Source organism: Kogia breviceps, chromosome X, assembly GCF_026419965.1.
Source record: "Kogia breviceps isolate mKogBre1 chromosome X, mKogBre1 haplotype 1, whole genome shotgun sequence".
Classification (NCBI taxonomy): domain Eukaryota; kingdom Metazoa; phylum Chordata; class Mammalia; order Artiodactyla; family Physeteridae; genus Kogia; species Kogia breviceps.
Genome location: NC_081330.1, coordinates 113,976,180 through 113,999,068, shown reverse-complemented (window position 1 = coordinate 113,999,068; position 22,889 = coordinate 113,976,180). Strand labels below are relative to the sequence as shown.

At 41.0% G+C, this 22,889-nt stretch overlaps 1 protein-coding gene and 1 non-coding gene across 3 annotated transcripts in view; both read left to right on the top strand.

The window, feature by feature from the left end:
• The window catches only part of POLA1 (DNA polymerase alpha 1, catalytic subunit), a 294,285-nt gene that overhangs the window by 49,643 nt on the left and 221,753 nt on the right, over positions 1-22,889 (top strand). The window contains exons 24-26 of one of the 2 annotated variants that reach the window (XM_059050625.2): positions 1,239-1,363; positions 6,140-6,289; positions 6,703-6,825. In XM_059050625.2, coding sequence (XP_058906608.1) covers positions 1,239-1,363; positions 6,140-6,289; positions 6,703-6,825 — 398 coding nt within the window. The remainder of the gene's footprint in view (positions 1-1,238; positions 1,364-6,139; positions 6,290-6,702; positions 6,826-22,889) is intronic. The other variant, XM_067022985.1, reaches the window with a different exon arrangement.
• On the top strand, positions 625-754 carry LOC131749073 (small Cajal body-specific RNA 24). Its single transcript, XR_009333185.1, has one exon. It is a non-coding gene; the product is annotated as a small Cajal body-specific RNA 24 (non-coding RNA).

Sequence of the window (22,889 nt, the reverse complement as noted above, 5' to 3'; positions counted from 1 at the left end):
AGGTTGGAAGATTTGCTCCGTGCAGTTTGCCAACCTATTTGTCCTGTGGTAGGAGCGCCTCTGTCTCCTCCCATCATCTACTCTTGGACTCCGCCTCTGCCCCGCGTGCGAGGGCCAGTGCAATTGGACAGCAAAGTTAAAGTACAGGCAGTAACTACCAAATTGAACTTTAACAAGAGAATAATTGTTTCCTGTAATCATGAATGGCAAAGAAGATGTTTTGTGGTAAACAGCTAGAAAAGATTGAAAACAATTTTTTAAACCATCTTAACCATTTTTAAGTGTAGTTGAGTAGTGTTGTTAACTGTATTCACGTTGTTGTGCGGGAATGAATGTCAGTTTTATCAAGTAGCTTGAACTCTGAGTAGAAGACATTTTTGACAAAAGTGATTTTATTGTGAGTTGTAATGAAACAGATCACTTGTCCTTTGGTGTTAGATCGATCTGGCCTTGAATTCTGGCTATGTGCTCTTGGGCTGCCTGTTTTAGCCTCTGTAATCCTCAGTTTCCTTTTCTTTAAAATGACGACAAGAAAAATACCACACAGAGATTTAAGGAATAATAGTACCAGACACAGAGTAAGCTGTCAATATATGCTTGCTGTTGTTATTATTGTCTTAATTGTGGACATTTATTTTTATTCAGTTTCTTCTCAAGGTGAAGATAACACTTTGTAAATGTCCTAGAGAATTATAGTAGCTTTCTGTTCACCCTTTGCAAGTGAAAAGGGTGGATCGTTCCACTGCTGACATTTATGTGTACATCTCATGTCTGATCTTAGCAGTTTGTGTACAGGTAAATGGGCTGCCTGTTTTATTCCCTGAAGGTGTGATTGTAAAAGAATGTATAACCACTTACTGGTGTAGCTCATGAAACATTTGGGGAGTGGGGGTGTGGAGGGTAGGTGGGAAGGAATGCTTTCTTGAAGGAAAATTTAACAGTATTTTTTGGAAATGGATATGGCACTTGTCTAATTGATATGGGAAGCTGTTTGCCTACAATAATGGCATACTTTGGCGACTGCTTGGGTTTCAAGGCGAGGCAGGATCTCTTCTTTTGTGACCTGACTTTTCACTCTAAGTCATTTTTACAAAGTGGTAGTTGACTCCTTTTTTCCTTTTGTGTACCTCACTACTCTGGATAGTATATCGCTTCATAATATATTACTTCTAATATGGCATTTTGCCAGATCTACTTTTTTAAAGGACTTTTTGTAACATGGGGCTTTTTTCTTGCAGGTTTTTATGATAAGTTCATTTTGCTTCTGGACTTCAACAGTTTGTATCCTTCCATCATTCAGGAATTCAACATTTGTTTTACAACAGTGCAAAGAGTTGCTTCAGAGGCACAGAAAGTTACAGAGGTTTGTATTCAACTGGGAACTCTGGAAATTGAGGTTAAAAGTAGTGCTTAAAGAAAGAAGATAACCAAAGGGCTCAGTGTTCTATTTCTTCCTCTTAAAAGATAACACTGTATCCTTTTTTAGTGGTCAAAAAAGGGGGGGAGGGTTGGGTAGAAGGAGACTCAGACTGGTTCTGTGTCTTTTATCTAACAGCTTTATTGAGATGTAACTCATGTACTCTGCAATTCACCCATCTAAAGTGTGCAATTTAATGGCTGGTAGTTTATTTGCAGAGTTTGCAAACTTCACTACAATCAATTTTAGGACATTTTCATTATTCCCCAAAGATACCCTATCCCTTTTAGGTGTAACCTCCCTCATCCCCTTCATCCCTTCCAGATCTAGGCAACCACTCATCTTTCTGCCTCTATAGATTTGTGTATTTTTGTACATTTCATATAAATGGAGTCATACGTGACCTTTTGTGTCTGGCTTGTTTCATTTAGCATATTGTTTTCAAGATTCATTCTTGTACTGTGTATTAGTACTTCATTCCTTTTTATTGCTGAATATTCCATTGTAGGGATATATCTCACATTTTGTTTATTTTTAAATCAGGTTGTCAATTTATGCAAAAATGCCTGCTGGGATTTTGATGGGATTGTATGAGATCTGTGGATCGCTTTGGGGAATATTGCCATCTTAACAATGTTAAGTCTTCCAGTCCTTGAAAATCGAGTCTTTCCATTTATTTAGGTCTTTAATGTCTTTCAAAGATGTTTTCTAGTTTTCAATGTACAAGTCTTGCGTTTCTTTTATTAAATTAATTCCTAAATATTTCATTGTTTTTGGTGCTATTATAAATGGAATTGTTTTCTTAATTTCATTTTTGGATTGTTCATTGCAAGTGTATAGAAATATGACTGATTTTTTGTATATTGATCTCGTATCCTGCAACTTTGCTGAACTCATTTACTAGTTGTAATAGTTTGTGATTTCTTAGGATTTTCTACATACAGGATGATGTTGTCTGTGAATAGAGATAGTTTCATTTCTTTCTTTTCAGTCTGGATGCCTTATATTTATTTTTCTTGCTTAGCTGCCCTGACTAGAACCTCCAATACAGTTGAATAGAAGCGGCAAGACCAGACACCCTTGTCTTGTTCCTGACATTAGGGGAAAGCATCTTGTCTTTCACCAGTAAATATGATGTTAACTGTGGGTTTTCCATAGCTGGCCTTTATCAGTATGAGGCCATCTCAGTATATCATCAGTATCAGTAGTTTGTTGAGTGTTTTGTTTTGTCTTTTTATCATGAAAGAGTTTTGGATTCTGTCAGCTACTGTTTCTGCGTCTATTGACTGTACAGTTTTTGTTCTTTATTCTTTTAATACGAAGTGTTATATTGATTGTAGAGCCATCCTGTGTCCCTGAGATAAATCCCACTTGGCTTTGGTGTATAATGCTTTTTATATATTGCTGGATTTGATGTGCTAGTATTTTGTTGAAGAGTTTCTTTCTGTATTCATAAGGGCTGTTGGTGTGTAGCTGTCTTTTCTTTCTTTTAAATTAATTTATTTTTAATTTTGGTTGCGTTGGGTCTTCGTTGCTGCGTGCAGGCTTCCTCTAGTTGCGGCGAGCGGGGGCTCCTCTTCGTTGTGTTGCGCAGGCTTCTCATTGCAGTGGCTTCTCTTGTGGCAGAGCACGGGCTATAGGCACGCGAGCTTCAGTAGTTGTGGCTTGCGGGGTCTTGAGCGGGGAGGCTCAGTAGTTGTGGCACACGGGCTTAGTTGCTCCGCGGTATGTGGAATCAGGGATCGAACCCATGTCCCTTGCGTTGTCAGGTGGATTCTTAACCACTGCACCACCAGGGAAGCCCTGTACTGTTTTGTGTCTGGCTTCTTTTGTTCAATGTAATGTTTTTGAGATTCATCCATGTTATTGCATTATTAGTAGTTCTTTCATTTTTACTGTTAAGAAGTATTTCACCCTTACCTGTTCCCTGAGATGAGCATATGGATTGTTTTCAGTTTGGGGCTGTTACTAATAAAACTGCTGTGAACATTCTTGTACAGATCTTTTTGTGGATGTGTGCTTTCATTTTAGGGGGGGTAAGTACCTAGGGAGTGAATTTGCTGGATTGCATGGGCAGTGTATGTTTAACTTGATAAGAAACTGTCAAATTGTTTTCCTAAGTGGTTACACCGTTTTGCACTCTTACCGGCCATGTATGTGAATTGTTCCCCCTCTACTCCAAACACTTGCTATTTTCAGGCTTTTAAATTTTGGCTATGAAAGCATTTGTTAATGATTCTACTCATTAAACATCCTCTTCAAAAGGATCTTCTTGAATTATCTCACATGGATCTTAACTAGTGATCATTCAGTCAACAGTTTTATGTAAGGCTTTATAACTTGATGTGTGGTTCTTCGTATATGAAGCTTACACAATTGATTGTCAGTAGGGAATTTGATTAGATTTGGTTCTCCAGCAGTAAAAGATGTAAATTAACCTATTATCTCTGTATGTTTTTCTCTGCTTCTTTGTACACGGGGCAGAAGACGTCTGTTTGCCCTCTAGCTCCTGAGTTTACATGTCTTTTGGTTCCAACCACTCGCTTGGGGGCTGTTTTTCAGCCCCAGTTCCATATTCCCAGAAGAGAGAATCTTAGAGGCTTGCCTGAGTGGCTGAGCGCACTCACCCATCAGCCATGACCACAGGGGTGTGCTCACCCAGTACAAATACGACTGCTGAGGGTGGGCCCTTCTGTGGGACTAGAGGGTAACTTTACAGAGTAGGTATTGAGTAGACGTCCCCACGAGGTAGTGACTACATTCGGTGAATAACATTCTTTGGGCTTTGTCCTGCTGCTGTGTCAGTATTAGCATGATTATCATTATCCAGCGCCACACCCCCCCCCCCAACCCCTGCTCTCCGCCACCAGTTTGTTTATTTGAGTTTTCCAGTTTGGATTTTGGATATGAAAACATTCAGAGTTGGAAGGGACCTTAGAGGTCATCAAAAAAAAAATACTATACATGTAGCAATTTATGGGTTCCATATCATTTTCCTGTGCAGTGCCTCATTTGGTCTTGAGAGCAGCTAGTGCTGGTGGAGCCAGGCCTGGATTGTAAATTTCCTGACTCCAGTTCCTTTCCCTTTACTTTTTATTGCACCTCCATAGTTGCTGTAAATAAATTGGAATGTGTACCAAGATCTCTTTAATAGGTTTGCTGTCATCATCTGCTCTATTGGAAAACAATAATAGTCCCTGTTACTATTGTGAGATTGTTCATTTGAAGTTATTGATCTTTATAAAATCAGACACTTTGTAAAGACTGGGTTCTCAAATGGCTTTGACTTGACATACTTTAAGCCAAGAGGTTTATTTTTAATTTTGAACCTGTGAAAGGGCAAATGTGCCTGGCTTTTCTTGGCAGCCTGTTAGTAGAATTAATGGAGCCTTGAGAAAAATGGTCTAATGCTTTCCCTGCATTTTCCTGCTGTAAATTTTAATATAAGAAGACTGCTGGTTGCTTTCTTAAAATGTTGCTATTTTACTGATTGCAAAGCAATTTGTAGACAAAAGGTACCACATAAATAGTAAGGAATATACATGTATTGATCTTTAGAAATGTCATGGCCTATTAAAATATGGGCTCCACATTCCTAAAAGAAACCTGCTGATTTAGTATTTTTATGTGTGTGTGTGTGTGTGTGTGTGTGTGTGTGTGTGTGTGTATATATATATAAATTTTTTTTTTCTTTTTCTTTTTTTTTAAATTTTTTTTTTTTTTTTTTTTTGTGGTACACGGGCCTCTCACTGTTGTGGCCTCTCCCGTTGCGGAGCACAGGCTCCGGACGCGCAGGCCCAGCGGCCATGGCTCACGGGCCCAGCCGCTCCGCGGCACGTGGGATCCTCCCGGACCGGGGCACGAACCCACGTCCGCTGCATCGGCAGGTGGGCTCTCAACCACTGCACCACCAGGGAAGCCCAATATTTATATTTTTATCTTTCAGTCTAAAGCATTTACAATAATTGCTATGGTTACCCATAGTTTAAAAAAATGTTATAGCATTTTGTTGGCTAGTACACAGGACTTAACAGTAATTTAGCTGCTTTTTTCTCTTTCTTTAAATTTTAGAGATCTCTCTTAGTGTTTTTATTTTTATTTATTTATTCATAAATTTATTTATTTTATTTTGGGCTGCGTTGGGGCTTCATTGTTGCGTGCAGGCTTTTCTCTGGTTGCAGCAAGTGGGGGCTTCTCTTATTGTGCAGCACAGGCTCTAGGCTCATAGGCTCCAGTAGTTGTGGCTCACGGGCTTAGTTGCTTTGCCCGTGCGCATGTGGGATCTTCCTGGACCAGGGCTCGAAGCCGTCTCCCCTGCATTGGCAGGCGGATTCTTAATCACTGTGCCACCAGGGAAGCCCAGTGTTCTTATTTTAAAAAACAATTTCCCCAAACATACTGCTCCCCAATCTTGTTGAAGGGGAGAAAGGAGCATGTGTAAAAATTCATCTCTTTAAATGATACCTACATTTGTCAATAACTGGATGGGGGAGGTACTGGGAATGATGGGCTGAGAGAGTTGGAGGAGAAGAGGGCAGTGTTGAGTTGTTCTGCAGCCCTCTCAGCTCTTTCTTCTACCACTCACACTTTGTTGACCTTTACTTAGACCAGAAATTAGCTTTTCAAGATGTGATCACGGGGTAAGCTCCCACAACGTATGATTTTGGGAATTCATTTCATGGAATTTTGATTTGTCTGAAATTTTCATCGTGTGTTCATCAGGATGGAGAACAAGAACAGCTCCCTGAGCTGCCAGATCCAAGCTTGGAAATGGGCATTTTGCCCAGAGAGATCCGGAAACTGGTAGAGCGGAGAAGACAAGTCAAACAGCTAATGAAACAGCAAGATTTAAATCCAGACCTTGTTCTTCAGGTATCTCTTTCCACTCAGGAACCTCTGAGTGACAGTCTCACCTTTGAAAATTTGATTATCTAGGAGTGATTTAGACTTGATGCTGTGGGCAAATGCATGTGCTTAGTTTAAGGTGGTGGGTAGGAAACCATTCCAAAACACTGTATGCCTCAAAATACAAGGCATGTCTATGTGCAGAATTGTATCTGAGCAACATCCTTCTGACTTCTGGGAACTTTGGAGTCTGTGTTTACTTGATTCTAGGAGGTCAGGGAATCATGGATCTGGGAGGATGGGTTGATTATGTTAAGAGTTCTTTTTGCCAGGGTTATTGTGGGTTTCCCCTACTTATTGGTGAGCTAGAAAGCATCTAATGTAATGCTGAAGCATCTGCAAATACTTTTGTTTGTCTTTTGTCCTTGTGTGGCCTGCAGTATGACATTCGACAGAAGGCTTTGAAGCTCACGGCAAACAGTATGTATGGCTGCCTGGGATTTTCCTACAGCAGATTTTATGCCAAACCACTGGCTGCTTTGGTGACATACAAAGGAAGGGAGGTAAATGGCGTAACAGTCCCATGTCTAAAAATGAGAGTATTTTAAACTATACATGTTATGGGGTAGGAGAGCCAAAAAGTTCGTTACCTAGTTATACAGCTTCAAGTACTCCTTTCTTAGGACAAATTTGAGACAGATATGCTTTTTTTTTTAGTAAGGATTCATTCATTCGTCCATTTTTTTTGTGTGTGTGTATTTATTTATTTATTGAGCATCTGCTATGTGCCATGGATTGTTCTAGGTACTGGGGATAGAGTGTTGAGCAACACGTAAAAAGTCCCTGCACCATGAGGCTCACATTCTACCTAGGGCAGGGGGTGTAGATGGGCTTGGGGTGGGGAGAGCGTCATTCGGGAAAACAGAGTCTAAATAAGTGAATAAACAAATAAAAAAAATAAGAGAATATGATAGAAGTAATGCTGTGCAGATAAGTAAACAGGGTGGAGGGCTAAACAATGTTAAGGTGGCTGGCTAGTTTAGCTTGGTCAGGGAAGGCTTCTTTAGGAGCTAACATGAATGAGAACTAAGTGACATAAGGGAGCTAACTTTTTTTGCAGATATATTAGGTTGGAGTGTGAGGGAAAAGAAGAAATCAAGGAGGATGCCTCCATTTTTGTCTTCTAGCTGGTTAGCTAGTAGAACCATTTATTAAGAAGGAGAAATCTGAGGGAGAAAGATTAAGAGTTTTATCTTGGATGTGTTACCTTTGAGGCTTGTAATAGATCTGTAGGCATGGTAAGTAGGCAGCTGGATGTATCAGTTCAAGTCCTCAGTGTCAGGAATATATCGGGACTGGAGTTATAGATTGAGAGTAATAGGTTTTAGAAACATGGGCCAGATACCAAACAGATTTGAGGTACTGTCCCTTTGTAAACACTAAAAGCTTCATTTGCTTTAGCACCACGTGCGTGGGTTTTCCTTAGCTTGTGAAAGAACCGTTATGTTAAATAGTATATTCCATTTAACTCCAGTAAAATACTGATACGTGTCAGTGGATTGAAGACTACTCGGTCTTAAGGAGGTAGTGGTTACGGGCAGGATGCTCATGCTGGGGCCGTGGACTCAGACTACTCTTAGAGTAGAGGTCGGCACACTACAGCGCATGGGCCCAGTCCAGCCCACCACCTATTTTTATAAATAAACTTTTATTGGCACACAGTCATACTCATTCGTTGAAGTATCATCTATAGCTGCTTTTGCGAGTACAGCGGCAAAGTTGAGTAGTCAAGGTGGAGACTTGCATGACCTGCAGAGCCTCAAAATATTTACTCTCTGGCCCTCTTCAGAAAAAAAAAAAATGCTACCCCCTGCTTAGAGTCTAGATCAGGACTGTCTAATAGTGCTCTGAGATGATGAGAAACCTGCTCCATCTGCAATACCCGGTGCAATAGCCGCAAGCCCCAAGTGGCTAGTGAGCACTTGATAGCTGGCTGACGAAGTGGATTTTGAGTTTTATTTAATGATAATTAAAATAAATCTAACCTCAAATATCCACGTGTGGCTAGTGGCTGCTGTATTGGACAGTGCAGATCTAGCTGGCATGAAACGAACAGGACATGAGAGGTGCTCTTCTGTTGGGAGCCCGCTTTCACTCCACTGAGGGCACAGTGAGGAAGAGCAAGGCATGTCTTGGACACCAGCATTATGCGAGAAGCTTTCAGATGCATTATTTCCTGAAGACCCCGTAAGAATCAATTGATAGAGGCAAGAGTGTTCCAGTTTTGCAGATGAGGAAGCTAATAAACTCAAAGAGATGAAGTGTAACAATTGACTGTTTTGGATGGGAATCCAGCTCTTCCTGACTGTAAGGCTTTTGCTACCTGGGGGTTGGCTCCTCCATCTCAGGATGGCTCTCCTGTTGCTTTATATTCTGCCTCTTATTCCTAGAAGGATGTTTTCTTCGATACTCATCTCGAGACATAGGCCTTTTTTACTTGAGAAGATACAGGTGTTTTAGGGGCTCATTGAAGTGAGGAAAGGATGTTTTCAGTTTCTTTGGCTAAGTTTACTTTAAAATTATTTAAATTTTATTTCTCTGTATGTATCCAGTGGCTTCTGATAGAATACCATCTTATTTTTGTATTAGGAAGTGCACTCACTATGCCCCAACTGGGTGATAATACATGGGTTGACTATTGAGATTGGATCAAGGTTACTCTTAAGTTTCTCATGAGAAGCAGTAGTTGACAATTTACTCCCTTGGAGAGTGCCTCTTGCTGTTGGGAAATCCCTGTTGTTACGTTTTCCGCATTGGCTCAGAAATCCACGAGCTTAAAAGGGCACTGTTGATAATGATAAGCCCCAAATTTGTCCAATAATCTCCCCCACTCCCCTAATCCATTGTACTTTAATGGCAATATTTTTGTTTAGCTCGGTTTTTAATGGGGAATTTAAACTCAGTTTTAATTTTTCTTATTTAAAATATAACAACAAATCTTTCTAAACGATTTTTTAAAAACCCTACTCTTCCCACTAAAAAACAAAGAACTTCAGGCAAATTTAGAAATAATCATATGTGATTGAAGTTCTTGGCTTCTGCTTCCCTTTGTCTCTTTCCCCTTTGCTCCTTCCCACAAATAAAAAATACAACAACGATGGGGAACGGGCCTTTAAAGTAATGTGAGGTTAATGAGAAATAATAATTACACAGTTGCTTCCTGGAAATCTTATTCTAGAAGAGGATTCAAAGCCACGTACAGAAATTATTTCCTATAATAAAAATGATTGTAACGTATTGATGATAATTATTAGCACTGGCGGATGGAAGTGTTTTATGTGATAATCTGTCTTTGGGTTTACTGTTTTTTTCCGTACGTACTATTAGGTCTTTGTGAATTCAAACATCTCTTGATTATTAAAGAGGTAGGAGGAGCGAAGTGTAAAATGAGAGTCAGTTTGCTGAGATTTTGGAATATCTTTGTAACTTATCAAACTTACCTGTTTTGTACTAAGATAGAGTGGACCAAGTAATACAGTAACCTGAAAATCCCAGAAGTTGATTGCCTTTAAAGTTCTTGTAGGATAAATTAAGGTTCAATTGGAAATTAATGACAAGGAAACCTGGTAACATGTCATCTGAAAAAGATTATAAAATTTTGCATTTGAATATAGATTAATAATACACAGTCTGGGGAGGCCTTAAGCCTACCCCCACCCCGCCCTTTTTATTTTTAAGTCTGTTTTGTGTGTGCTCAGTTTGTTGGAATCATGCAGGTTTGGCTCTGGTGACCTAATAATTTCTGTAATCAAATGTATTATGGCTGCTAGAGTACTCAGAGTAATTACTAATTGTACTTTTAAAAACAGGTTTATAATAAAAATGCTAATAGTTGTGTCAAATGGACATCAATATTGTCTTTCCCCAGGTGTGATCTTTCACACTTAAACTCTTCTATGATTTTTAATTGCTCGGTGGTAGAGGAATTAGTTAATGCTTAAGGAATTGTATGAGGGACCTCATGGTGTGCGAGTTATTTAAAAATAATGAACTCAACGTTTCCAGAGAAGTAATATGGAAACCTGGTTGACAGATAACTTGAAAGTGAATCTATATAAATACCATCTGTATTTGTGTTTATTCTCAATGTATGTGTAGGGAGACATAAAAAAGATACTGAGCAAGTTGGTAGCAGTAAGTGGACATATGTTTTAAATCACAGAGAAAACAGACTAGGTAGTCGAGTGACTGGTGTGGTAGTTGAACTGATTGTTCACTAGATGGCGATAGACACCCTGAGATCATTAATCAATTAAGAGTTTTATTCTGTGAACAATAGTGAAAGCCATTTAGTGACACAGATCTGTCCAAATTTTTGACTTTTATTAATTTTGAAATTATTAAAGAAAGGACCAAAGGACTGTAATAGTCTAGTGTATTTAGTGTTTAAATAGTGATGGTCTTTGAATAAAAAGTTTTAATGATAAGAACAATCATTTTATGTATCATAGCAAGCTAATTCTTCTATCAAAGAGCTAAATTCTCACTTCTGGCCATGGGGCTACAATCCATGACTCCCTTGGTCACAGTATCAGGCTAATCTAAAGAGAATTGAAATGATTTTGATGTGTAATTTTGCCTCTTTGAATTTGTTGCGGTTTTTTTGAGGGATTTAAAACTTACTCTGTACTTATAAGCATACTTATTGCATAATCCTTAGTGTAATGGTAATATTTGTCTTTATGGAATAATTACTACTCACTGACGTTGGTATTGTCTTATTTCTGCACTCTGTTATTTCTTTGCCCTTGAGAAAATGATTTTTGGTCTGGATTTCTGATTGCATTTTAAAGTGAATGCATGCTCTAATGTTTGGGTGTAGAGCCCATGCTTTTTCATTTTCTCACCCAGTAGGCTAAAGTGAGTCTTTGCCAGCCTGCTTGCCAACCAGTTGTAGACTGCCTAGCTTTCAGTTGTGTTTGGAGCTGAAATTTGTGCATTTAGAAAACGTGTCCAAATCACTGCATGAAAACATTGCAGTCAAGCCCAGGGTAAGCCTTCCTGGGAGTCTCTTCGCCATGTGCTAGCACCTGTCAGGAGCCCTTCAGAATGTCCCTGGGATGGAGGGCTGTAGCCTTTGTTGATGTCAGCGGCACAAGAGAATGAGTGAATATACAGAATCTTATAATTGAGCGCTAAAGGAGACTTTCAACTTTATCTGGAAATAAGCAAAAATTTCACTTTTCCAATCTTTTTTCTTAGAAGAGCCTAGTTTTAAAAAATTAAATGCAATAAAATATTGTAGAGACAACTAAAGACCCTTTCCTCCCCACCCTCTCTCATTTTTTTCTTTTCTTCTTCCAAGGTAACTGCTCCCTCCAGGTTGGTTTTGTCCTTTTTGCCCAGGGTTTTTTGCTTTTACAACAAATATGTGTACCTATACATGTGGTGCCTTAAAAGTTTTTACCATTTATGTGTCATGCTATCATATTTTTTGCAGTTTGACAAAAAAAAAAGTAGGGGAAAATCCCTACTCTGTATACCAATTTTTAAGTATGTCCATGTTGATACATTTTTAGACTTGATTTATTCATGTTACCTATTGTGTAATATTTCAGTGAATAAATATAGCACAGGATATTTTTTATTCTCCCATTGTCCATGTTTTTAGCTTTCCTCATTTTCACTTCTTTTACTTTTTTGCTATTGCAAATGGTGCTATAGTAGACAGTGCCACATGTGCGAGAGTTTCTCTAGCGTATTGCTAGGAGTGGAGTTTGCACATCTGCAAGCGGTATATGACATGTTATTGGTAGGAGCAGTCATTTAATTTATCATAGCAAATTAATTCTTTCAAATAGCTAAATTCATATTTATGGCCATGAGACTACAATACATGACTCCCTCAGTCACAGAATCAGAGGTTAATTTAAAAACAGTTGGGAATAATTTTGATATACAATTTTACCTTTTTGAATTTGTTGTGTATTTTTCTACTGAGGGATTTTTAGACTTCTTAGATACTTGTAAACATGCTTGTTGCATCATCCTTAGTGTTCCACACCTTTGCCAGCACTTGTTATTATCAGAATTAAAAATTTTTGCCAGTCTCATGAGTGTGAAGTGGTATCTCATTGTGATTTTAATTTGCATTTCCCCAAGTATTAGTTAAGGTGAGCATCCTTTCATGTGTTTTAACTCTTCAGTTTTCTTTTTTTCAGTGTGATTTGCCTGTGCGCATACAGGTCCTATTTCACTGGGTTGTATGTCTCTTAGTATTTCTTCTTAGGTATTCAAAAGCTAGTTCTTTTTTGGTCATTTTTGTTGCAGATATCTTTTAGTCTGTGACTTTGTGGTCTTTTCTTGTGCAGAGGTTTTTAAATTTATTTTCAGATATTTGGGTTTTTCCCCCTTGTACACTGTGTTGTTTTTTTTCATAAGAAACCTTTCCCTCCTTCAGTGACATAGACATTCTCTCTTATTTTCTTCTAAAAGTTGCAAGCTTTGGCTTTTCTTATTCAGGTCTTAAACCCTCCTGGGAATTATTTTTAAGGCTCGTATAAGTTAGGGATCTAACTGTATTTGTCTTTTTGCTTCCTGTGGAGTTGTTGAACCTATTCTTCTATTCTGGGGGGTCGAGAACCTAGAACTCCCAGGCTAACTGCTGTCCACTGCTTGTTTTGTGTAAATAAAATTTTATTGGGACACAGCCACACCCACTTGTTTTATGGCTGCAGTTGTGTTCTGTTACAATGGCAGAATTGATTAGTGCCCAGAGAGCCTGAATGACCTGCAAAGCCTAAAATATGTACTTTCTGTCCCTTTACAGAAAAAATTGGTGGACCTCTGGTCTAAAAGAGAGTCACGTATAATAGAAAAGTCACTCTCATTTCTAACAGCATCAGTCATAGTGGGTGAAAGTAGAGGAAAGCACACTCAAAGTAGTAAAAAGGAAGGAAAGCTATCTTTCGGACATCTAAAAAAACATAGATTTTCAAGTTTTATCTGTTTATATTGTCATATGAGAACTTCTCATAGAAGCAGAGCGAATGTCTGTGACTCCTCAAGTTGTATGTGACATTTTATGTGTCTGTGCTTTTTTGGGGGAAAGGGTGCATAGCGTTTAAGAGATTCTCAAAGGGCACCATGATGCAAAAATGCTAAAGAACTGGTGGTTCTTATATTTCTTCATTTCTGCCCTCGTAGGTTGAGGGGATACTTTAGTCTTAAAAACGTATGCTTTTGTTACCTAAAACACGGCAGTATGAAGAATTTCCTTGCCAGACCAGACTCATGGGAACTGTGTGGGTGGTAGGACGGGAAGAGTTCTAATTCTGTCTCCAGGATTTAATAGGCACCATTAAGACTACTTTTAACTTCAGCTGACCTACTAACATTTTGGTTTTTTTTTTAATATAAGAAGATAATTTCTCTGAAGGCTGAAAGTGAAGGTTTAATATATTTTGGCACAATATATTTTACGTTAAAAAAAGCAATATCCTTTTTCAGTGATTACAGATTACTTACCACTTTGAAGTTGTTTACATTATAATATTCTAAGCCAGAGAAACTTTAAATTCCCTTTTTATTGTTGTATTTCAGGGATGTTTGGGTTCTAAATTCTTGGCAGTTCTTCATACTATTCAACTTTATTAATTCATATCTACTAATTTAGAATTGGTGGTAATTCAGATGGAATGAGTTGAAATTCTTCATAGTACAAATTAATAGCAAATTTAGAGCTGAGGTTCTTTTTAGATACCTTTAACTTCTGTAGAAACACCTGTTTTCCATCAAGTAAGTGGCATCTTAACTGCAGATTATTTATATGGGTGAGTTTTGACTAATTAACATCTATATTTGCTTGTCCCTTTGTCTGTATCCTTTCTGAAACTGGTGAAAGTAATGTTGGTAAATATAAAGCTAAGAAGAGGAAACACCTTGGAAATACCCCATGGAAGGCCAGTTCAAATTATGATAAATTAGACAATCAGTAATTTGAGAGAAATGCAATGACAAATAATTTCAAGTATATAGAATAATCTATGCTGTATGAATGCAGTATTGTGCTGTATAAATAAGTGGGTTACATTTAGGCCTGGTTTGAATTTATGTACTTGAATACACTTAGTATTTCTTTCAAAATGGCTAAAACTTTAGACTTTGAGAAAGAAATTCAGAAGAACGTTATCCCTCTCTCTTAATGTTTGGAACCTGTCCCCTCCAAGATGCCTGGGACTTCTGCCTTTGTGTGCTCTTTGGGTTTTGAACGTTGCAGTGTATAGGTTTAGGAGCAAACAGGCGGTTGATGTTAGAGGTAGCTGGGAAGAGGGAGACAGGGTCAAGTCCTGCCTGTGAACCGGGCTGGGTCTGTGAGCAAGTCTTTGTGAGAAAGGGTAAGCTGGGAGGAAGTGAGAGAGTGGCATGCACATATATACACTACCAAACGTAAAATAGATAGCTAGTGGGAAGCTGCCGCATAGCACAGGGAGATCAGCTTGGTGCTGTGTGACCACCTAGAGGGGTGGGATAGGGAGGGTGGGAGGGAGGGAGACGCAAGAGGGAAGAGATATGGGAACATATGTATATGTATAACTGATTCACTTTGTTGTAAAGCAGACACTAACACACCATTGTAAAACAGTTATACTCCAATAAAGATGTTAAAAAAAGAAAAAAAGAAGTGCCTCGCACCCATCCTCACCTGTGGTACCCCCGGATGTCAGCGGCGTTGACAGGTGGTCTTGGGGCTGTGTGGGCTGGCCTCCCTTGTCTTCAGAGTGCCAGGGTTCATTTCATTAAAGAGGGTGGAATTTCCTTATTCTCAGTCTAAATTAGGGTCTTTTAAAAACCCACATGTTGGTAGTTTTACACCTAGATTTCGTAATGGGTCTGTAAAAACTAGTATGAATACTTAAAATTCTTCTCTTAATTGACCAAAAAACAAAAGAAAAGAAAAGCCTGCAGCCTCAAATTGTTTCTATATTCTCCAGTCTCTACTTGTGTTTGGTTTGTCGGGGATCACTATGTCTGTATTTTGATGTCCGCCCCCCGCACCTAGCCCCGTGCCCCACAGAGTGTGTGCTAGTTTGCTGTGACTCTGGGATCATGCTGGTCTAGTAGTTTCTGCAGTTGTAGATGGGTGGGTGTGGAGGAGATGCATTTTGTGATATAGGATCTTGATATTTAAGCCTTATTTGAGTTTATAAGAATGGCCTGGATACTCAGAATAAGAAAAAGCCTACTTTATACGTTTTTACTGGGCCACTCTCATTTGAGAAGGCAGGGATGGTATTTTTGCCTCGACATTTTGCCCGTTTAATTACTGAACCCACTGGGAGTGTGACTGAGGATGAGGAGATAAATACTATCTGACTAACTTTGTGTCGACGCCGCTGATCTCTGCTCAGATTGAGTTTCATTACTCTGACTCGAATCACAGAAACTGAGGCCTGGAAACCTCTTCCTTTCTTCCCCACCCCTCGCCACAGTGAGTGATTTTCTGTTAACCCATACTCATTCCTCTTTCTACATATGTGAACATTTTCTATAAACCTGTTTTGGTGTATGTTTCTTTCTCACGAGCCGCGTGTTATTTGCCAGGTGTTCTACAGCTCCTTGGTTTGGCAGTGAACCAAGATGACAGGGCAATAATGATTTCAAAAGGGCAATAATGATTTCAAAAGTGCCATTCCCTCCTTGTTAAGACACAAAAAGAAAAGTGTGAAGTTATTAACGACCATTCACCAGTGGCACAGAAACTGGCGTAAGGTTTAATTGTCTGGATCCACAGTCAGTCTGCCTAGGTAATTTCCTGGGTAATGCTGCTCTTAAGGAAAGGGGAAAATATCCTATAACTTTATTTGTGTTCCTCCCATGTCCACCCCCCTTCACAGATTGCGGATACAGATGGATTGTAGAGAAAGGATCACTGCAAGCCAAAAATACTGATCTTTTCTCCAGATTTTCCTTTCCTCATCCGCCCAGGTAGTAGATTAATGGGTGATGTGGTTGCACTCGGCAACCTTGCAGATTTCCCCATCCCCCAAATGGATCAGCCGCCCCAGCGTTTGAATCTGATGATGGACAAGATGTCACCGCACCATCTCCTGGCTTCAGCCATGCCGGGGGCGCTCAGTGTTAATTGGAAGAACCTGCGCGGTCCGGTGGCTTGTGTGTGCTCTTCCCAGCAGTACAGTCAGGCCCTTCAGAGACACATCCATCTCAAAGTTAAAAACAAAACAAGCTGGTTGGGTTTCTTATGGCTCAGGACTGGTTAACTGAGGGCAGACTAATAGAATTAGTGCCTTCTGTTTGCGTTTCATCATTTCGGTAGGCAGCGTGAGCCTGTGTCAATTTGCCATGTCATAAATACGGTGTGAAATTACAGTGAGCCGAGTTTGGTTAAGTTGTGGGAGTTTTGGAAGGCGGGGAGAAGGATGGCTTTACGTATGTGTGTATGTGCTAAGAAGCTGTTTGATTTTAAGCCAGAGATTCCTGAGCCCTGTAGTCATTGCTTTAGAGATTTTGTACATACTTTGAAATTTCGTGCCAGTGTCGGGCTGTACAGCTGTCCTTGTTTCCTTTTTATTATTAATTTTGGTGGGTGAATTGGCTGGTGTCACTTTTAAACTTGAATGTATTGGAGTCTCAGAATTTAAATTTTTTCTCTGAGGGTTCCCTCCCTCTTTTAAAAAGCGAAATGAAATAGAATGTAACTGAAGCCAATCTCTACTTTCATTTTTAAAAGAACAACAGAGCATGAGGGGTTTCCAGAAATGACGTGTGTGGGGTGCTTGGGATTACTAATTGTTCTTTTCGGGTTTGGGTTTTGTTTTCTTTTACCTATTTTTATTGCCTTTGTTGTTTTACATTTAAGAAAAGATTTGTTCTTTTGAGGCTAGTTTTTGCCTTAGGGCTAAGAGTTGAGTGGGGATGGGAGAGGAGCAAAGATATTAGGTTTCTGTCATAATTTGGAGTGTCAGACATTTGGCTATATTTGTTTCAGGGGCTTTTCGCCCCTGCTGACTTAGCCACAGACGATATTTTCAGCCCCGTGAGGAGGGTGGTGTGCCTTCCGCAGGCAGGGAGGAGGAGGGTTGAGGAGGGGGCACTTGGGGAAAGGAAGAAGCTCATGGGCTATCAAGAATGTGCATTGTTCTTAAGGCCACGTGTAATACTTCCGTGCGCTGGCCAACAGGGTAGGGTGTATGTTCTATTCAAGTTGGACTGCATGGCATGATGCGATGGACGGCTGATCATTGAATCACATGGAAGATCCAGATATTTCTTCTTTAATGATGTCCTGTCAGGGCAGAAAGAAATAACTTGTTTGGCTTAGAGCAGGTGAATATATTTAATTCAATTACTGATTCTTGCCTCATAGCCAGAAATTCTTCCAGTACTATTTGCTGAGTGTGTCCCACGGAGGGAAATGGAGACAGATGACATTGCTTGTGACCTGTAGGCTTGAGATGAAAGCCTTAGGTAATGATTCCAGTAAAACTAGAGCTAGAGCTCAGAAGGCCAAACTCATGATTCCTTTAGTAGGAAGCAAGACAAAGGATCTGCGGTAGGTGCAAACACCACGCGGAAAAGCCTGGATATGTGCTGGAGGAAGCCCGGACTGGAAACACGGGCGCCACGCTCACTGCGTGTTTGCTTTGTTTGGCTTTGAGCAAGTCCGTCCCTGTGAGCCTCTGTGTTTTCATGTGCCAGAGGGTGCTAGTTGACAGTGGCTACTGCCATGTCCCCCAGTCACAAAGTACCTTAACCTAGGAAAGCCTGGGCACCATGGTTTCTTGTCACAGTGCAGAGGAAGGCACCAAACCCGTACCATGTGTTGGGCCTGGTGCTGGTGTGTTGGGGATACGGTGATAAATTTAAATGTTCAACGACCTTGTCCTCATGGGGTTTTCATTCTGGTTGGGGAGAGCCATTAAGCAAATTGTCCAATGAATAATCATGCCGACCCAGGAGAAAATAAGAGCTAAGAAAAGGAATGGGAGTTTCTGAGTGCTGATAACAAAGGCCCTCTGAAGAGTCAAAGCTCCCAGACTGAAGAATCAGAGGTTTCCTGAGCATGTGACTCTTGAGCTGAGATCAGAAAAGTGTGTGCTGGATGCTGGAGTTAACAAGCTAAAGGGTTACAGGGATCAGCATTCCAGGGTGAGGGATGCCTTGTGCACAGGTCCTGTGGTGGGTGGAAGCATTGTGTGGTCAAGGAACTGAGGGAAGGCTCCTGTAGCCTGGACGTAGAGAGGAAGCAGGGAGTGATGGGAGGCGAGTCTGGAGAGGAGGACAGGGTCACACCATGCGGGCCTTGCCGGCCATGTTGAGCAGGGGGTGGACATTAGCAGGTCCTTCCTGCGGTGGAGGGATTGGCTCCCGTTTGCATTTTGAGACCATCGCTCTGGCTGAGTGGATTGGAAGGGTCAGCGTGGATGAGGGAAACTAGTTTGTAGGCTCTTATTAAGGTACTCCAGGCAAGCGATGGTGGTAGCTGGGCTGGCGTGATGGCAGCTGAGAGAGGGAGAAGGTGCACATATGAGAGAGATGTGAGAGGAGAACAACCAGTAGAACCTGGTGGCAGCTTGGATATTGGGCTTAGGATGGGGAAAATATCCAGGACAACTTCAGGATAGCTCCTGGCCTTCTGAGTTGTGCAGGCGGATGGATGGCCAGCCTTTCACTGAGGTGAGGAGTGTTGGAAGATGCCTTGGGTTTGGGGCCAGGGGAGGGAAGGATGAGCAGTCTGATATGGGACATGTTAATTTTGAGATGGCCCGATATGATATACATTTGGGCGTCATTGGTGAATTGACGTAAATTAAAACCTGGACATGGATGGGATTACTTGGGGAGAGGAGGGAGTCGAAAGAGAAATGGGTGTAGGACGCTGTCTGACGGATCCCCAGTGTGGAATGGCTTGGAGGAGGCCACCACAGAAGGAGAAGAGCAGGAACACAAGGTGTCGTGGGAGACAGGGAAGAGTGTCTCAGGTAGGTGGTGGGTGACGGTCAGCAAGAGACACAGGTGATAGCTTTGAAAATTTGGGGGACACGGAGGTGATCATTGACTTCAGCTGGTGCTGTATGCGTGCAGCGGTGGCGGTGACCAGAATTGCTGTGGGTAGATATTTTAATTCTTCCCAGTTCATAGTTGAGGGATGTGAGACTCAGAGAAGTAGCTTGTGAAATGCCTCAACTAAGTGGCAGCCCTGGAATCCAGGCCTACGCCTGGGGGTCTCACGCTCCCCGCTCTCCCCACCCTGCCTGCCGCCTCCAGCCACCGCCCCCCCCCCCCGCCCCCCAGCTTCCCAGGTATGTGCAGCCCAGCTGGTTATATAACCTCTCTGAGCCTCAGCTTCCTCATTTTTAGTCGTGGTAATTCCCCAGTGAGGCTGTTGGGAGAATGAACTGAGGTGGTGTGTGTTAATGCTTTGATTCAGCGTTTGATCCACAATAAGCGCTCAGTGAACGGGACCTGAAAACCTAACACCTTAGCAGCGGTGGCTGCCCTCCAGACCCACTCTTACCCCGTCTTCATTTTTCTCTCACTTGAATGCCTAAACGTCTACTCTTATAAGACCAATTTGTCGGCTGTTTGCCAAATTACTTTCTATTTTGTGTTTTTACTTTGTTGTTTCTTCTGCTTTTTGTGCCTTTGTCCACCCACATCACTAATTTCTGCTGTCTCTTTCTGTCTTTCTGAAAACTCACTTCCCCTGAGTGATTTAACCTGAGCTTCCTCGCTCTTTAACTTAATGACCTCAGCTGATCCTTACATTTACTCTTAAGAGTTTGATGTTCCTGAGTTTACATTTTTTCGTTTATTTTTACTAAGTAGATTCAGGAGCCTGCAGTGTTTTTTCATGTCCTTCAGTGACATCTAGTAGTGGACCCAAAGTGGCAAACGCCAGCCATTTTTATAATATTTAAGAAATAGTTGTCTTTCCTTTCACTTCTTAGCCCAGTCCTAAGATGCAGTTAGTTGTAAGTTCTGCCAACCTTACCTTCAGTGTACCCAGATTCATCCGTTTCTCTCCATTGGCACTGCCACCGTCTCGTCTCTCCTAGTTGAGACTGCATCGTCTCTGGCCAGGATCACCGCAGCAGCCTCCCATTGGGGTCTCCCTTCCACTCTTGCCTTTGATCAGTTCTCCACACAGCAGGTGATCTGTATTTTTAACGTGTGATTGCATCACGTCCTTTCCAGTGGCTTCCATCTCAGTTCACCATGGCCTCCCAGGTCCTCCGTGGGTCGCTTCACCTCTCTGGTCACCTTCCCTGCTACTGACCCCCTGCCCTCCCCACCCCAGCTTTGCTGCAGCCCCCCGGGCTACCTTTTCTTTGAGTTGCGCACACACGTTCACTTCTGTCCCTCTGCAGAGCCCTCATGCTTTGGGCGCCACTGCCTGGAATGCTCGTCCCCAGCTTGGTGCAAGTTTGTGTTTTCCTCTCTCCTTGGGTCTTGGCTTATATGGCACCTTCTTGGTCGTCTGCCTAAATAGGTCCATTCACCCCACTTCCTTCTCTCATTTTTATTTTTTTATTTTTGCGGTACGTGGGCCCCTCACTGTTGTGGCCTCTCCCGTTGCGGAGCACAGGCTCCGGACGCGCAGGCTCAGCGGCCATGGCTCACGGGCCCAGCCGCTCCGCGGCACGTGGGATCTTCCCGGACCGGGGCACGAACCCGTGTCCCCTGCATTGGCAGGCGGACTCCCAACCACTGCGCCACCAGGGAAGCCCTCTCATTTTTAAATTAAAAAAAAAATCTTTTTCTTTTTTCCCATTAATTTTTATAGAGTAAAGTAACATATTTGTGTAGCCATCTCCCAGAACTAATACATGTTAAAAGATTTTCTTATAATTTCTTCAGCTTTTCTTTAAATAAAAGAAAAGCCTTACAGATGGTTAGGATCCTCTGCATGCCTCCCCTTCTCTCGTCTTCTCTTTACCTCTCCACAGGCAGCTGCTTTTGTGAAGCTGATATGTAGCTTTCCATTTGGTCTGCTTTTCTTACCTTTGAAATGTACCCACTTAACTTATGTAAATGATATATCGTATGTGAGTTTGCAACTTGCTTCTTTCTCTCAACGTTTATATTTTTGAAGTATATCCATGTTGATACATATAGATACATATAGATAATCATTCATTTGAACTGCTCTGTCGTATTCCATCATATGAATATTCTGCAATTTATTTTTCCATTTCCCTAGTGATGATCATTTAGGTTGTTGTCGGTATTTCACTATTACGGAAAGCAGACATTCATGTACTTGTCTCCTTATACATGTGTTTGAGTTTCTCTGTCGTGTTCTTTTCTTGCCCAGCACCCTATTTTGTTCCCATTTTGCTACTCATCATTCTGTACTAACTGGACAAACATCTGTTTGCATGCTCACATTTATCTTTCTTATTAGACTATGAGCCCCATTTAAGGTAGGGAGTTTGTTTTACTCACCCCTATACACACAGCACCTCATATGGACCTTGGCATGTAGTAAATACTTGGTTGGTATTTGTTGTATTAATTCAGCTACTTGCTTTCCATTTGTCTTTTTCTTTTAATTTTATTTATTTTTGTTGTGTCAGGTCTTAGCTGTGGCAGGCGGGCTCCTTAGTTGCGGCTCGCCAGCTCCTTTAGTTGCAGCCGGTGGACTCCTTAGTTGTGGCTCGTGGGCTCCTCAGTTGCAGCGTGCATGTGGGATCTAGTTCCCTGACCAGGGATTGAAGCCGTGTCCCCTGCATTGGGGAGATAGATTCTTAACCACTGCGCCACCAGGAAAGTCCCTCCATCTGTCTTGTATGCTTCATCTCTAGTTTTTGATCATTGGTTTTAGACTTTTGAAGAAAGGTGAAGGCTGATGAAATGAACTGCCAAATCCTATGGGTAATGAGTGCAGGTGATTAGGTAAATCTGGTGTGAAAGGGAGCTGAGTCTAAACAAATCTTTAAATCACTTGCTTTGAACTAAACCTATTTTCATCTCAAAATGTGGAGGTGAAAAGTGATTTGGAGCCACATGGGCTCATTTTGGTTATTAAAGGAGCTGGGTTGATCAGCTGAGGTCTCCTTCCATATCTGTAGCATTATTTATTATTATAGAATTTTGTAGAGGTAAGGGGATTTTGTATTTATATTCTAAAATCATTTTATTTGAAAATTAGAAAATAAAGAACTACTATCCACCCGTTGATATTTATTTTTGGAATAGGACTTTTGGTATGCATAGGAGACAGGGGCCATAGATAAAGAGGCGCAAGAGGGAATCGAACTGTTGACCTTCAGATTTTTTTTTAAGTCTCATTTTTATTAGGGTCCACAAATCAGTGAATGTGTTCTCTGCTTTGTTTTCCAAAACTGTTAAGTGTTCCCTTACCATCCCAGACTTTAGATTTAACTATTTGATACACACATACCGAATTCACACATAGAGAAGGAAGACCAATTCATGGGATCAAACAGATTTATCTATACCCCTCTGCTATTCTTTTTTTTTAACACCTTTATTAGAATATAATTGCTTTACAATGGTGTGGTACTTTCTGCTTTACAGCAAAGTGAATCAGCTGTACATATACATATATATATATATATACACACACACACACATATATCCC